Source organism: Cebus imitator, unplaced genomic scaffold (genome assembly GCF_001604975.1).
Source record: "Cebus imitator isolate Cc_AM_T3 unplaced genomic scaffold, Cebus_imitator-1.0 Scaffold18, whole genome shotgun sequence".
In the NCBI taxonomy this organism is placed as follows: Eukaryota; Metazoa; Chordata; class Mammalia; order Primates; family Cebidae; genus Cebus; species Cebus imitator.
In genome coordinates, this window is record NW_016107333.1 from 18,953,558 (window position 1) to 18,968,838 (window position 15,281).

At 40.3% G+C, this 15,281-nt stretch overlaps 1 protein-coding gene and 1 pseudogene across 1 annotated transcript in view; one reads left to right on the forward strand and one right to left on the reverse strand.

The window, feature by feature from the left end:
* Positions 1 to 8,638, reverse strand: part of ARL1 (ADP ribosylation factor like GTPase 1) — a 15,120-nt gene extending 6,482 nt beyond the window's left edge. Inside the window, exons 1-4 of the mRNA XM_017516599.1 lie at positions 8,170 to 8,638; positions 5,849 to 5,986; positions 2,812 to 2,893; positions 1,337 to 1,448 (exon numbers count right to left, since the gene is read on the reverse strand). Coding sequence (XP_017372088.1) covers positions 1,337 to 1,448; positions 2,812 to 2,893; positions 5,849 to 5,986; positions 8,170 to 8,173 — 336 coding nt within the window. The 5' untranslated portion in view covers positions 8,174 to 8,638. The remainder of the gene's footprint in view (positions 1 to 1,336; positions 1,449 to 2,811; positions 2,894 to 5,848; positions 5,987 to 8,169) is intronic.
* Positions 8,639 to 12,484: 3,846 nt separating this feature from the next.
* On the forward strand, positions 12,485 to 12,583 carry LOC119469367 (annotated as a pseudogene).
* The last annotated feature ends 2,698 nt before the right edge of the window (positions 12,584 to 15,281 follow it).

Below are 15,281 nucleotides of genomic sequence, written 5' to 3' on the forward strand. Positions count from 1 at the left end.
AAAAAAAAAAAAAAAAAAGAAAGAAACAGTAAGTGGGATATGATGGCTCACACCTGTAATACCAATACTAGGAGGATGAGGCAGGAGGATCACTTGAGGTCAGGAGTTTGGGACCAGCCTCAGCAACACAGCTAGACCCCATCTCTACAAAAAATAAAAGAAAAAGAAAAAATAATAATAATTGGAATAAAGAAAAAAGAAGAGTAGCCAGGTGCAGTGGCTTGCGCCTGTAATCCCAGCATTTTGGGAGGCCGAGGCAGACAGATCACGAGGTCAGGAGTTTAAGACCAGCCTGATCAACATGGTGAAACCCTGTCTCTACTAAAAGCACAAAAAAAATTAGCTGGGTATGGTGGCCCATGCCTATAATCCCGGCTACTCAGGAGGCTGAAGCAGGAGAATCGCTTGAACCTGGGGAAGAGATGTGGGAAGAAACATGTCAGGAAGGCAGTCATGCAAAGATGCTGGGGAACAGCATTCCAAGCAGAAGGATCAGCAAGTGCAAAAGGCCCTAAGCCAGGTGTGCAAGCTCGTGTTCAAAGAACAGAAAGAAGGTCTGTGTAGCTAAAACACTATAAGGGAAGGGTAAAAAACAATAAACCTGAGGCCAGAATTGGGCCAGCAACCCAGGAACACATATTTCTCTGAACTTTAATCCTTCTAAAACAGCTAAAAATAAAAAGACCTCTTGGCTGGGTGCAGTGGCTCATGCCCGTAAACACAGCACTTTGGGAGGCCGAGGCAGGTGGATCACCTGAGGCTTGGAGTGTGAAGTTCGAGACCAGCCTGACCAACATGGAGAAACCCTGCCTCTACTAAAAATACAAAATTAGCCAGGTGTGGTGGTGCACGCCTGTAATCCCAGCTACTGGGGAGGGTGAGGCAGGAGAATCGCTTGAACCCAGAGGCGGAGGTTGCAGTGAGCCACGATCATGCCATTGCACGCCTGGGCAACAAGAGCAAAACTACATCTTGCACGCCTGGGCAACAAGAGCAAAACTACATCTCCAAAACAAAAAAACAAAGACATCTTTTAAAAAAGACATCAAAGAAGTGACTTAGAATAGTTGCTTTTGTTTAAGTGAGCTCTGAATCTCCTGGAAAATCAAGCAATCTGGCTTAAAGTAAGAGGAAGTTTCAAGGTTAGTTTTTGTTGTTGTCTCCAACCCTCTCCTCTACTGTATTTTTGGAATAGAAAGTCATTTGCATAAAGGAAAATATTAAAGGGATGAAGGGAAAAAACCCTGCATTCTTTTTAATTATTCCTGAATGTACTAGAAACAGTCAGCAAATGTAAATTATTTTCCCGCATTTTAAAATGGTAAAGTTTTCTTACCTCCAACATGGCAACCAACTCTGATTTGGAAATGCCAATTCGGTCTCGGTCACAACTGTCTACTACATAAATGACTGCATCTGTGTTTGAATAATAACATCTCCAGTATGGCCTAGAGAAAATTCAAAAGGGGAGAATATTTTGTTATTGTTTTAAAGAAGAAACTGACATACCAATTTACATGCTAGAACTCAGGGCCATGGTTTGGGGCGAAGGTAGGGGAATTACATGACAATCCTTTCCCACACACATGAGAATCAGTGCCTTAATGATTCACTGTTTCTGGTGGATATATGTACCCATGTGATGAGTCAAAAGAATGCTGATAAACATCAAATCACAGGACCACAGAGTTTCAAAATGAATTCGGACTTTAGGCTGAGAAAATCTATTTATAATCTATGAAACCACTAAATATACTGACAGAAAAGTTGTATACAGACCTGATAATTACATCATCTTATACAAATCTTTCACTAGGCATCCCAAATGAATTTTTTAATGTGATTTTAACAGTCATGAAATTAATCACTGACACCAAGAAACAGAAATGCTAAAATTATAAGTGATTCAATGGAGTCCCTCTTAGCCTACTGTGGCTTGGGAGGCTACACAATTAAAAAAAAAAATGTGATTCAAGAAATGAGTTAAAAGAAGTCAGAATGTTTGGAGAATATATTATTAATCTTTTAAGATGGTACCATCATAAGCAACTACTGACAGTTACCAAACATTCACTGTTTGCCATGGCAAGCCCAAAATGCTAAGCAGGAGATCTGAACTGCAGAAGGCATTTTTGTTTTTGCTTTTTTGAGACGGAGTCTCACTCTGTAGCCCAGGCTGGAGTGTAGCGGTGCTATCTCAGCTCACTGCAACCTCCACCTCCTGGTTCCGGGTTCAAGCAATTATCCTGCCTCAGCCTCTCAAGTAGCTGGAATTACAGGCACCCACCACCATGCCCAGCTAATTTTTATAGTTTTATTAGATACAGGGTTTCATCATGTTGGCTAGGCTAGTCTTGAACTCCTGACCTTGTGATTACCCACCTTGGCCTCTCAAATTGCTGGGATTACAAGCATGAGCCACCCCACCTGGCCAAGGACATTTATTTTTATATTAGCCCTAAAAGGGAAGACTGCAAGGTACTTTAATAAATTCCAAAACAATGTGTTTCAGAGAGGAGAGACTGATAAGAATTAAAAGGAGGGTCCTTTCTTGTTCAGAATAGCTGAAATAATAAGGTCTTGAGATTTTCATGAAAAGATTTTCATTAACCAGATATCTGAAAAATTGGGCTTCCTTAAGTTTTAATTCAATGGATGCTCTAAGGAAATAGTTCCAAAGTTTACCTCATTTTAAACTAGGTGGCTCCATTTAAATTACAATAGAACACATATGCTGGTTTACTGATGTTAACCCTTAAAAGAACCAATAAATGTTAAATACTACCAAATAACCTGGTCTTTGTGTCATACCTGATACTCGTCTGTCCTCCTAAATCCCAGACTTGGAATTTAAGGTTTTTGTATGTCACCGTCTCTACATTAAATCCAATGGCTGGAAGAGAAATCAAATCAATGGTATGTGTAGACTAATGCATTCTACCTTCAAAGTATCCTATCTAATTGAGTTACAGCAATTAACAGTAACTGTTATTACAGTTAAAGAAAAAAAAAATATATATATATATACACACATATAATTTGTCATAGGATTAGAGTTAAAAAGAAATGGTAATTGCTGAATCACATTATTGCTTGAGATTTTATACCATTTAAGATGAGATAGCGTGCTGTGCTCCCCCACAGGTGCACGTGTGTGGGCAAAACATCAATTAGCAAGATCAATATAACCTTCAGGATATTTTTTAAAAGCCAGCAGTTCTGCAAATAAAATATATAATTTTTAGGTCAAATAAATTAAAAAAAGAATTAAAAAAATAAAAAGGAAAACATAATTTTTAGTTCAATGGAAATCCTATTATAGTAAACTCTCCTCATAATAGAGTAGTGGCATATAAAAGTGTTCAAAAGATGTATTTAGAAAGTACAGTTGTGGATGCACTGTAAAAACCAGAATTTTGGTTGGTAGCAAATAAACAGACCAAAAGCAAGAAAAGCTAAACTTCATTTCTAAACTTCAGCATGGACACAGCCGTGGCTGTAGCTTTCAATCTCACAGTCTGTCTGTAGACATCCTTAAGAGCTCACCTGTAATAAGGTCATGGCTGGATGGTCAAAGGACAGGTGTCATATCCCTCTTCTTTGCCATCCTTCTTAGGTGAAAAATAGGTAAAAAACTAATTTCCATGGCTGGGTGTGGTGACTCACAACTGTAATCCCAGCACTTTGAGAGGCCAAGGCAGGTGGGTCACCTGAGGTCAGGAGTTTGAGACCAGCCTAGCCAACGTGGCAAAACCCCATCTCTACTAAAAATACAAAAATTAGCCAGGCGTGGTGGCATGTGCCTGTAATCCCAGCTACTTTGGAGGCTGAGGCACGAGAATCACTTGAACCTGAGAGGCGCAGGTTGCAGTGAGCCGAGATCATGCCACTGGACTCCAGCCTGGGCAACAGAGTGAGACTGTCTCAAAAAAATAACTTAATAAAAAATAACTTCCAGCTATAACTGGACAATTAACTTTTGTTTTATATTTAAGTTTGCAGTGATAAGTGATACCTTTGAGTATTTAGCAAGTATGTCTACTACAATTAAAAAGTAACTATACTATGACAAATCTCAGCAAAAAACTAAAATGCAAGTTCCTGATGTCTCCCTTAGAATTAGGTAGGAGTGTAATCACAATGTTCACCAATAGTAAAAACATCATTTATATGTGCAGGACAAGAGAACGGTGTAGACTGAGAGCAGTGGCTTATGTCTGAAATCCCAACAATTTGGGAGGCTGAAGTGGGAGGACTGTTTGGGCCCAAGAGGCAGTGGTAGAGGCTGCAGTGAGCTATGATTGTGCCACTGCACTCCAGCCTGGGCAAAAAAGCAAGACATCATCTCAAAAAAGAGTGTGGTGTAAAGCAGCACTCAGTGAAACCCGAAACTATCCACTGTGCTGCTCTGTGCAATGCAGGACATGCCCAGACAGAGATGGGTGATTTTGAGAAGCAAAAACTAAGGGAACTAAAATTTACTGAAGGCAACAAAAAGGAATAACAGACATTACAGGGTTCAAAATGCTCTTCTTTCTTAGAGGCCTCTTTTATTTTAGTCCATAAATTTAAACAGTAACAATATAGAAATACCCTAAGTGACAGAGTAACGTGAGAGGCATAATTTAAATAATCTTGAGCAAACTGTATGAACTCTTCAATTTAATTTACATGTATTAATCTTCTCCAGGTGAATTCAGGTCAACCAATGAAAAAGTATAAATAACAACAGTATTCTCGTACAGTCAAATAAGATGATTGGAGAATATTTTTGTAAGATAGCAATTGATTAAAATTGAAGTATTTTCTCCCTCCCTCCCTCCCTCTCTCTCTCTCTCTCTCTCTCTATATATATATATATATATATATATTTTTTTTTTTTTTTTTGAGATGGAGTTTTGCTCACATTTCCCAGGCTGCAGTGCAATGGCGTGATCTCAGATCACTGCAAGCTCCGCCTCCCAGGTTTAAGGGATTCTCCTGCCTCAGCCTCCAAGTGGCTAGGATTACAGGCATGCACCACCATGCCCGGCTAATTTTGTATTTTTAATAGAGACAGGGTTTCTCCACGTTGGTCAGGCTGGTCTCGAACTCCCAACCTCAGATGATCCACCTGCCTCAGTCTCCCAAAGTGCTGAGATTACAGGCGTGGGCCACTGTGCCCGGTCTTCTCATAATATTTTTAAGGTACCAAATTACTTCAACACTCAGTCTCTAGAACTCAGATCTTTAAAAGTAATCAATATAATTAACTAAGATAAACTAACCTTAATTAAAATAGAAACAAATACAGATAAAAGGCACTTCACGTGTAGTATCACTTAACATTTATATAATTCTTTACACAGGTTTACAAAGTATTTTTACCTACTTCATTTATCTCCCCCTGACAGCCAGTGGGTATTTGTTCTCTTATGTATTTTATTAATAAAGATATTGGCTCTCATTAAAATTTAGTAACTTAAGCCACTTTTAAACAGCAATAAACAGCCAATCCCGGCCGTAAGCCAGAACAAGGGTCCTTAAATTACACTAACCTGCCTCTCAGTTGATGGAAAAAGTGTTATCAATGTTATGTTCATACTAGCAGTTTACAAACTTTAACAAATACTTTATTATATGAATTAATTTATTCAGAAATCGGCCTGGCATAGTGGCTCATGCCTATAATCCCAGCACTTGGGGAGGCCAAGGCAGGAGGATCACTTGAGGCCAGGAGTCCGAGACCAGGCTGGGCAACCTGATCTCTATTAAAACAAAAAAAAAAAAAAAGAGAGAGAGAAAGAAATAGTTATGTTAGGTAGAGACCAGAAGACCCCTACAATTAGTTCATCATACCAACACTTACTAGGTATAGTAGTAACGACTTCTCCAACTTGTAATCTGTACAAAATTGTGGTTTTTCCTGCTCCATCTAATCCCAAAATTAAAATCCTCATTTCCCGAGTTCCAAACAGACTGGAAAATATACTTGAGAAAAAGCCACCTAAAAAATAATAAAAGAAAAAAAATATACAATATCATTTTGTGAACTAGGTGCACAAAACATCTAATCTTGTCCTTTGAAAGCTGTATTCCAAATTAAATATTATTATTTTCCTGGATGCACAGGTGCGTATCTTTGCTCCCAATGAAATATATTATTCAACATCAAACAAGTAATTAGTTATGTTACTATGTCCTAAATATTGTAGCATGCTGGCACAGAATGAGAAATATAATGGCCGTTGCCTTTGGGAATCTCATTTTCTGATCAGCAGAATAGGAATATTTTAGCATGGTTCCCTCATGATCCCTAAAAACCAAGGGGCCAGTAAGGAGGATGAAAAGTATTTTACAGCAGCAGTACCACTATAACCAACTTCAATCAGAGTTCTACACTAAGCAATATAACTAGCACAAGAAATTGAAAGAAAAGCCGAAAACAAACTATTTTTGACAGAAACCCATTTTAAAACAATAATAAAGCTCTATCCAATGCATCACAAAATATTCCCAGAAAGCTTCCTGTACACCAAGTATTGTATAGTATAAAAGCACTTGTGGCACAGTCCTTTTCCCATCCAGAGCCATTAGAGAAGATTAAAAGCAAGTTGCAGTCCAGATGCGGTGGCTCACGCCTGTAATCCCAGCACTTTGGGAGGCCAAGGTGACCGATCACCTGAGGTGGGGAATTCAAGACCAGCCTGACCAACATGGAGAAACCCCATGTCTACTAAAAATACAAAATTAGTCAGGTGTGATGGCGCATGCCTATAATCCCAGCTACTCGGGAGACTAAGGCAAGAGAATCGCTTGAAGCAGGAAGGCGGAGGTGGCAGTCAGCTGAGATTGCGCCCCTGCACTCCAGCTTGGGCAAGAGCAAAACTCCGTCTCAAAAACAAAAAAAGCAAATTACGGCCTGGTTCACACCTGTAATCCCAGCACTTTGGTAGGCGGAGGCGGGCAGATCACGAGGTCAAGAGACCTCTACTAAAAATACAAAAATTAGCTGGGTGTAATGATGCATGCCTATAGTCTCAGCTACTCGGGAGGCTGAGGCAAGAGAATAGCTTGAGCCCGGGAGGCGGAAGTTGCAGTGAGCCCAGATCGCAGCACTGCACTCCAGTCTGGTGACAGAGTGAGACTCCGTCTCTAAATAAATAAATAGATAGATAGATAAATAAATAAATGCAAGTTACATTAGAAGTGATGCCACACTGTTATTTGGCAAAAACATGCCATAATTAAGAGCCGCGAGTTGAGAAATGAACACACCATGGGCTAGAGAACCTTGAGAAAGTTCAATAGAATGGGTGTGTCTTGACAAAGTCCTTTCTACCATTTACAGGTACAAGAGAGGCGGAAGAACAAAACTGAAGGGGGTTATGGAAGACAGGACAGTGCCTGTGATGTCTGGGAGCAAGAAGTATGCTCCCCAGAAAACGGTGGAGGGATTTAACTAAGCCAAAGAATCTGCACCTTCATTTGGAGAGTAGGAGACAAGCTAAAGAAAGTGCACCCTCATTAGGGCTCTAGCGGGCGAGGGTGTGACCTGATACTTGTGAGAATCCTGTTTCCGCAATCAGCGGGCCAAGAATTGAGATTAAAATTTCATTTACCAACTAGAAATACCCTCCCCATTTCCTTCTTCATCTTACTGTATTATTACACGAAACGCTACAGCAAATTAGCAGACGAATGCCAAACTGGCCATAAAACAACATAAGCAACACCTGCCCTCGAATTTTTCAAACTGACGCTGTCCCAGTGCCCCAGGTAAAGAGAATAATTAAGCTTCCACTCTGGGGCCGCAGCTCATCTTTCACTAAGAAACCTGAGCGAACCTGCGACTAACGCGTTGCCAGCCTTCGCAAGACCAACTCTCCCCAGCAAATGGAGAATTCATTTCATAAGGGAAAAGGACTTCTTAAGGGAAAAGGACTCGAACCCAGGCTCTGCGGACCCGCGCCTTCCGGGTCCCCGGACCCCGCGGGGATGAGTGGGAAACTAGAGAGGCCGGATCCACCCCCAAAGATGAAGATCCAAGGTGAGTTAAGTCCTCGGCGACCCGCCCCCTGAGAAGCTGGCTACTCTGGGCTTCTCTGGCCGGCCTCTCTCCTCCTCCGCACTCTAGCCCTAGGCCCCAGCCCCTTCGGGCGCGCCAGGGCGCCATCTCAGACTCCTCACCCATGATGAACCCCTTGTCCGCCCTCGCCGATCCTCAGTGATTCCTTGGCCTCCGGCTGCGGCTCCGACGCGATTTCCACGCTAGCCCAGTCAGCCAGCAACTTCCACGTCGGACTTCAGGCGGGGACAAGAGCGAGAGGCAGCTGCGACTGCGCGCCGGGAACAGTGACCTGAGCATTCGAGTCGTCGCTTTCGACTCACGGTCCCAGCTCACTGGATGTAGATACTGTGGACAGCAAAATAGAAAAAAAAAAATTCAAAAACCTGAAGTCTCTCCTGCTTCCGTTTTTCTGGACAAAAAGAGCTTCTGAAATAGAGAAATTGGAATTTTTTAAAAAATTCTGACACCAAAAAGTGGTGAATCTGCCAAGTAAGAATGAGAGTCAGGCTTGGATGAAAAGTCCCGGCCGGACGCTGGCGCAGCTTGCCGTTTGACAGAGGGCTAGCGTCCCGGAGCGCCCTACGGTGGCTGCCTAACTCCCACCAGGTGCTTTCTCCCAGAAAGCAAAAAGGACTATGTAATAGTAATAGGAATGTCCCCTCGCCGCCAATGCGGAGCAGCCTTACACCTGAGGCCAGTAACCGGAGGCTTTTGTCTTCGCTGTGGCCTGCAGGACAAGGGCCTCGCCCGCCTTTTTTTCTCGCTGACCTAACACCCGACCGCCTTTCTGGGGTCGGCAATGTGGACTAGCTGGTCCTGATCGTGGAGACCAGGGACTTGTTCCCTCGAGGGGCGACTGTTGGAAGTATTGTAGGTTTTGACAGTTAAGTGTGTTGGGGGGAGGAAGGCAGCACCCTAGAGAATGTGGAGAAGGGATTTCCCCTAATTTTTAAAGGTTGATCATGTATGTTTTAAAACTTCCCAAAGATCCATAGAAAAGTAAGCCTTCCATCCCTAATTCCCTGTATCTGGATGATGCCCAGAAGTAACTACTGTTAACACTTTCTTAAGTTTTTTTCCAAATCTTATTAATACCTTTGCATATTATGTTTTTATTTATTGTAGAGATTTTCATCCATTCAACAGAAGCTTATGGACTGCCTTTTTGGTTTATTTTTAAAGAAGTTTTCTAGCTTTTTTTTTTTTTTAGACGGAGTTTTATTCAGTAGCCCAGGCTGGAGTGCAATAGTGCGATCTCGGGTCACTGCAACCTCCGCCTCCTGGGTTCAGGTGATTCTCCCACCTCCGCCTTCCGAGTAGCTGGGAGTACAGGTACCCACCATCATCCCCGGCTAATTTTTGCATTTTTATAGAGACGGGGTTTCACTGTGTTGGCCACGCCGGTCTCAAACTCCTGACCTCAGGTGATCCTCCTGCCTCAGCATCCCAAATTGCTGGGATTACAGGCTTGAGCCAAAGGGCCTGGCTAATTTTTCTTTTTTTTTTTTTGAGACGGAGTTTCGCTCTTGTTACCCAGGCTGGAGTGCAATGGCGTGATCTCGGCTCACCGCAACCTCCGTCTCCTGGGTTCAGGCAATTCTCCTGCCTCAGCCTCCTGAGTAGCTGGGATTACAGGCACGCGCCACCATGCCCAGCTAATTTTTTTTTTTTTATTTTTAGTAGAGACGGGGTTTCACCATGTTGACCAGGATGGTCTCGATCTGTTGACCTCATGATCCACCCGCCTCGGCCTCCCAAAGTGCTGGGATTACAGGCTTGAGCCACCGCACCCGGCCCTAATTTTTCTACCTTTAAATAAAAATTGTATATATTTACAGCGTACCATGTCATGTTTTCATACATATATATGTTGTGAAATGATTGTCACAATCAAACTAAATTAACATATCCATCACCTCACATAGTTGTGTGTGTGTGTGTGTGTGTGTGTGTGTGTGTGTGTGTGTGTGTGTGTTTATTTTGTGGTAAGAGTATTTCAGATTGGCGAGGTGCCGTGGCTCAAGTCTGTAATCCCAGCACTTTGGGAGGCTGAGGCGGGCAGATCCCTTGAGCCCTGGAGTTGGAGCCCAGCCTGGGCAACATAGTGAGACCCCATCTCTATAAAAAAAATTAAAAAATTAGCCAGGCACAGTGGCATCTGCAGTCCCAGCTATTTGGGAGGCTGAGATGGGAGGATCGCTTGAGCCTGGGAGGCAGAGGTTGCAGTGAGCCAAGATCTCGCCACTATTCTACTCTCTAATTCTATGAGTTCCACATTTTTTTATTCTATGTGTAAGTGGGACCATGAAGTATTTGTGTTTCGGTGCCTGGCTTATTTCACTTAGCATAAATTCATCCATGTTGTCACAAATGACAGGATTTTCTTCTTTTTTAAAGGCCGCATAGTATTCCATTTTATATATAAAAATATACCACATTTCTATATTTTACATTTTTTTTTATCTGTATCCATCAATTCACTCTTAGGTGATTCCATACTTTGGCTATTATAAAATAATGCTGCAGTGAGGGTGGGAATGCAGATATCTCTTTGACATACTGATTTCATTTTCTTTGGATATATACCCAGAATATGGTTTATATTATATATATGGTATATATGCATATATATATGGTATATACTATATGGTTTATACTGTAGTTTTATTTTTAATATTTTGAGGAGCCTCCAAACTGCCTTCCATAATGGCTATACCAATTTACACGCTCACCAACCATGCCTATTTTGCTTTTGACTTGTTTGCAGACCCCCCTAGTTGTCTAGGTTCTGAACTAGTTTTGGCTGTTGCTCTCACCCTTGTCCCCAAAACCATAGGTTCCTGGAAATTTTCCTGAAAGGAAACGTTTTGTTTTGTTTATTTTTATTTTTGTTCATGGTTTGAGAAGGGGAGAAGGGCTCTTTACCTAAACACCTGAACCTTTCTAAGGCTATCCTTTGTAAGCATTGTATGATCCAATTATTGGACCTCTGTGCTTATGATTCTATAATACCTCCTCTTAAACAAGATTAGTTTGCCGCTACTTGACAGATCTTGGCTATTACTACTTCAAACTTATGTCCGTGTCAGATTTATGTTTCAGTATGATGTATGTAATTCTTGAAAATGTAGATTCCCTTTAAAAGAGAACTGAGGCTGGGTGCAGTGGGTCACACCCGTAATCCCAGTAGTTTGGAAGGCCGAAGTGGGCGGATCACCTGAGGTCAGGAGTTCAAGACCAGCCTGGCCAACATGGTGAAACCCTGTCTCTACTAAAATACAAAAATTAGCCGGGCATGCTGGCAGGTGCCTGTAATCCCAGCTACTCAGGAGCTGAGGCAGGAGAATCTCTTGAACCCTGGAGGCAAAGCTGAGATCACCCCACTGCATTCCAGCCTGGGCCACAAGCAAGACTCCATCTCAAAAAAACAAAATAAAATAAAACTGAAAGGAAAAATAAGATGTAATATAATGTTGTATTCAAACTACATGTTCTGAACCAGATAAATGAGATATATGTCAGGATGCTTTGTAAACAAATAGTACATACAAATTTACATGTATTAGTGTTGACAGCCTTTCAGAATCTATTTTAAGCACCTAATTACAAGCCACTATGGAAATAACAATGTTATAAAGACTAAAAAAGACCCATTGGGACGCCTATAATCCAAGCACTTTGGGAAGCCAAGGCAGGTAGATCATGAGGTCAAGAGATGGAGACCATCCTGGCCAACATGGTGAAAAACCATCTCTACTAAAAATACAAAAAATTAGCTGGGTGTGGTGGCATGTGCCTGTAGTCTCAGCTGCTCAGGAGACTGAGGCGGGAGAATCACTTGAACCCAGGAGGTGGAGGTTGCAGTGAGCAGAGATCAGGCTACTATACTCCAGCCTGGCAACAGAGCAAGACTCCTGTCTTAAAAAAAAAAAAAAATTTCATTAGGCAATTTGACCAATAATCTTATTTTTCAGAATTTGACCATATGATGTTTTGCTTTGTTAGTAAAGAACTGACCTAATTCCCTACAGGCACTGAAAACAAAACAAAGGCCAGAGCAATGGCTCATGCCTGTAATCCCAGCACTTTGGATTGAGGTTGAAGGATTAAGACAAGCTGGGCATACAATGAGACCCTGTGTCTACAAAAATAATTTTTTTTTTTGTAATTAGCCAGGCCTGGTGACACACACCTATAGTCCCAGCTACTTAGGAGACTGAAGAAGAAAGATTGCTTGAACCCAGAAGTATGAGGCTGCAGTGAGCTATGATCAAGCAACAACGATACAGCTAGGGCAACAGAGCAAGACCTTTTCTCTAATAAATGAATAAACTGTTGAGACATTAAAGAGATTTAATGAGCCAACACACATGAAATATTTAGAATAGTTATCACCACATTATACTCAAGGGTTTTTTTAAAAGTGTTGAAAGCTTGTTTCAGCAGCACGTATACTGAAATTGAAGGATACAGGGAAGATTAGCATGGCCTCTACACAAGAATGACATGCAAATTTAAGCATTCCATATTTTTAAAAATTTAAAAATAAGCTGGGCGTGGTGGCTCACACCTGTAATCTAAGCACTTTGGAGGCCAAGGTGGGCGGATCACCTGAGGTAGGGAGTTCAAGACCAGCCTCACCAACATGGTGAAACCCTGTCTTTAATTAAAAAAAAAATTAAAACTAAAAAGAATAAAAGCGTTGAGACAAATTTATAATTAACAAAGCCATAAATAGCCAAGAGAAACTTAGCTAATCTTTATTGGTGATTACATCCCACCTCCACCACTGCTTCTCTCAATTTCTGACTAGAGCAAAGTTCCTACTTTTATAGGAATACAAATGCATAAAGGTCATGTTAAGGTGTTGAAAAGTAAAATAACAAAACTGCCATTTCCTGTATATTTTATGATTCTAACTAATGACAGCCATTACTCTAGGAAAGATACGTATCTTTAGGACAATGTTGCTTTTCAAAATGTAGTCATTCCTATTAATATTGACCTAGCATTACAGTTTCCTGCTTATTAAAATGAAGTATTCAAGGAAGAAGAATTATAGCATCATGCTAGAATTAAAACTAAATGTTTGGTTTTATTTATGTGTTTATTTATTTGAGACAAGGTCTCATTTTGTCACCCAGGCTGGAGTGCAGTAGTGTCATCATGGCTCATAGCAGCCTAGACCTCCAGGGCTCAAGCGATCCTCCTAGCTCAGCCTTGCAAGTAGCTGAGTCTACAGGCTTGCACTATTGTGCCTGACAAATTTTTAATTTTTTTTGTAGAAATGGGGTCCCATTATTTGCCCAGGCTGAGCTTGACTTCCTAGACTCAAGTGATCCTCCAGCCTCAGCCTCCCAGAGTGTTGGGATTACAGCCACGAGTCACTGCACCTTGTCAAAACTACATGTTTAGATTGTAAGTCTTTGGAATTTTTTTCTTTAGACAACCATGTAGAATTGAGATCACCTCAAATGTCATCCTATTTAAAAATTGCAACCTACCCTGAGCCTTATGTTTTAATACAACTTCTCACCAAACATCTTATAACTTACTTGCTTATTATGCTTATTATTTATTGTCTCATATTCCCTAGAATGTAAGATCTATGAATGCAAATATTTTTGTCTATTTTGTTCACTATTTTGTTCTTGTACATGGCCACTAAACAAATATTTAAATTACAAAATAAGTTTTTGAGGACAATGCCATAAATATAAGCTTAATTCTTAACTTGGGCATATATTCTGCAATATGATTAAACTTATTTCCTAAGATAGTCATAACTGAAGCTCTTTCCTAATTTGATACAAGAGGCCAAACCATCATCTTCAAGGAAATTGTGGTATTTGAAGAGAAGCCACCAGTTGGCAGTGTTGTTTCAGACTAATTCTTACTAGCATCAGGTCAATTGGTCAATTTACTAAAAGCTGAGTGGACAGTTTTCATCCTTTTCAGATATTATGGTCCAGGAATCACTAAATTTTAAACTGTGATTGTTTTCATGCAGTTCAAGCAAATAAAATAATTCAAAAACTCCTTTGACTATACATCACAGTAAGATCAAATAAGTTCATAATTTTAAAGCTAGGAAAAAATCCTCAGTTTCAGCCACCTCAATTGCACATAAAGAAGTAGAAACAAGCTAGACAACAAAGCCAGGACAGAAAACTTGATAATTGAACCTGGCATGGAATAACTATATTATGATGTCTTTTGTAACTGAGCCATGATCTATACATTTCAAAAATTTCTTTTCAAATACATGACTGTGCCTCAAGTAAATGCTGTAGTTACCAAAGTTAAGAACTTAGCATTGGGCAGGGCGTGGTGGCTCATGCCTATAATCCAAGCACTTTGGAGGCCAAGGCGGGCGGATCACCTGAGGTCAGGAGTTCAAGACCAGCCTGACCAACATGGTGAACCTCCCACCCCGTCTTTAAAAATAAATAAATAAATAAAAGAACTTAGCATTTATGTGTGTTCCATTGCCTATTGGAAGTTAGATTCTGTTCTTCAGATTTTATTCTACAAAGAAGAAACCCATAAAATATAATAAGTATAAATATATAAGTATAATAAATATAGGCTTCATAAGGGCTTATTACAATATATACTTATAATTGTATTTTAAATTTAGGAGCAATTTGAGATCGTAACTAGGTGTGTGAGTTTCACAAATCAGGATATGTATAGTGTTTCAAACATACTTCCTTTTAATGACATGTATTTTGCTGACAAAGCAGAATTTCTCTTTAGACTAAAGGTTGGTTTTTTCAATTAAGATATAATTCACTTACCATAACTCACAATTTTTAAATGTACAATTCAGTGGTTTTTAATAGATTCACAAGGTTTGCAACTGTCACCACTATCTAACACCAGAACATTTTCAGCATCCTGAATAGAAAGTCTGTAGCCATTAAGAAATAATTTTCTAGTCCCCACCCCAAACTCCTGCCTCTGGTAACCTCTAATCTACTATCTTTCTCTATGAATTTGCCTAATCTAGGCAGTTCATATAAATAGGATCATACAGTATTTGTTCTTTTTTGTCTGGCTTACTTAGCATAATGTTTTCAAGGTTCATCCATGTTGTAGCATGTATCAATATGTCATTCCTTTTTATGGCTAAATAATATTCTGTTGTATGAATATACCACAATTTGTTTATTCATTCATAAGTCAATGGACATTGGGTTGCTTTCACTTTTTTTTTTTTTTTTTTTTT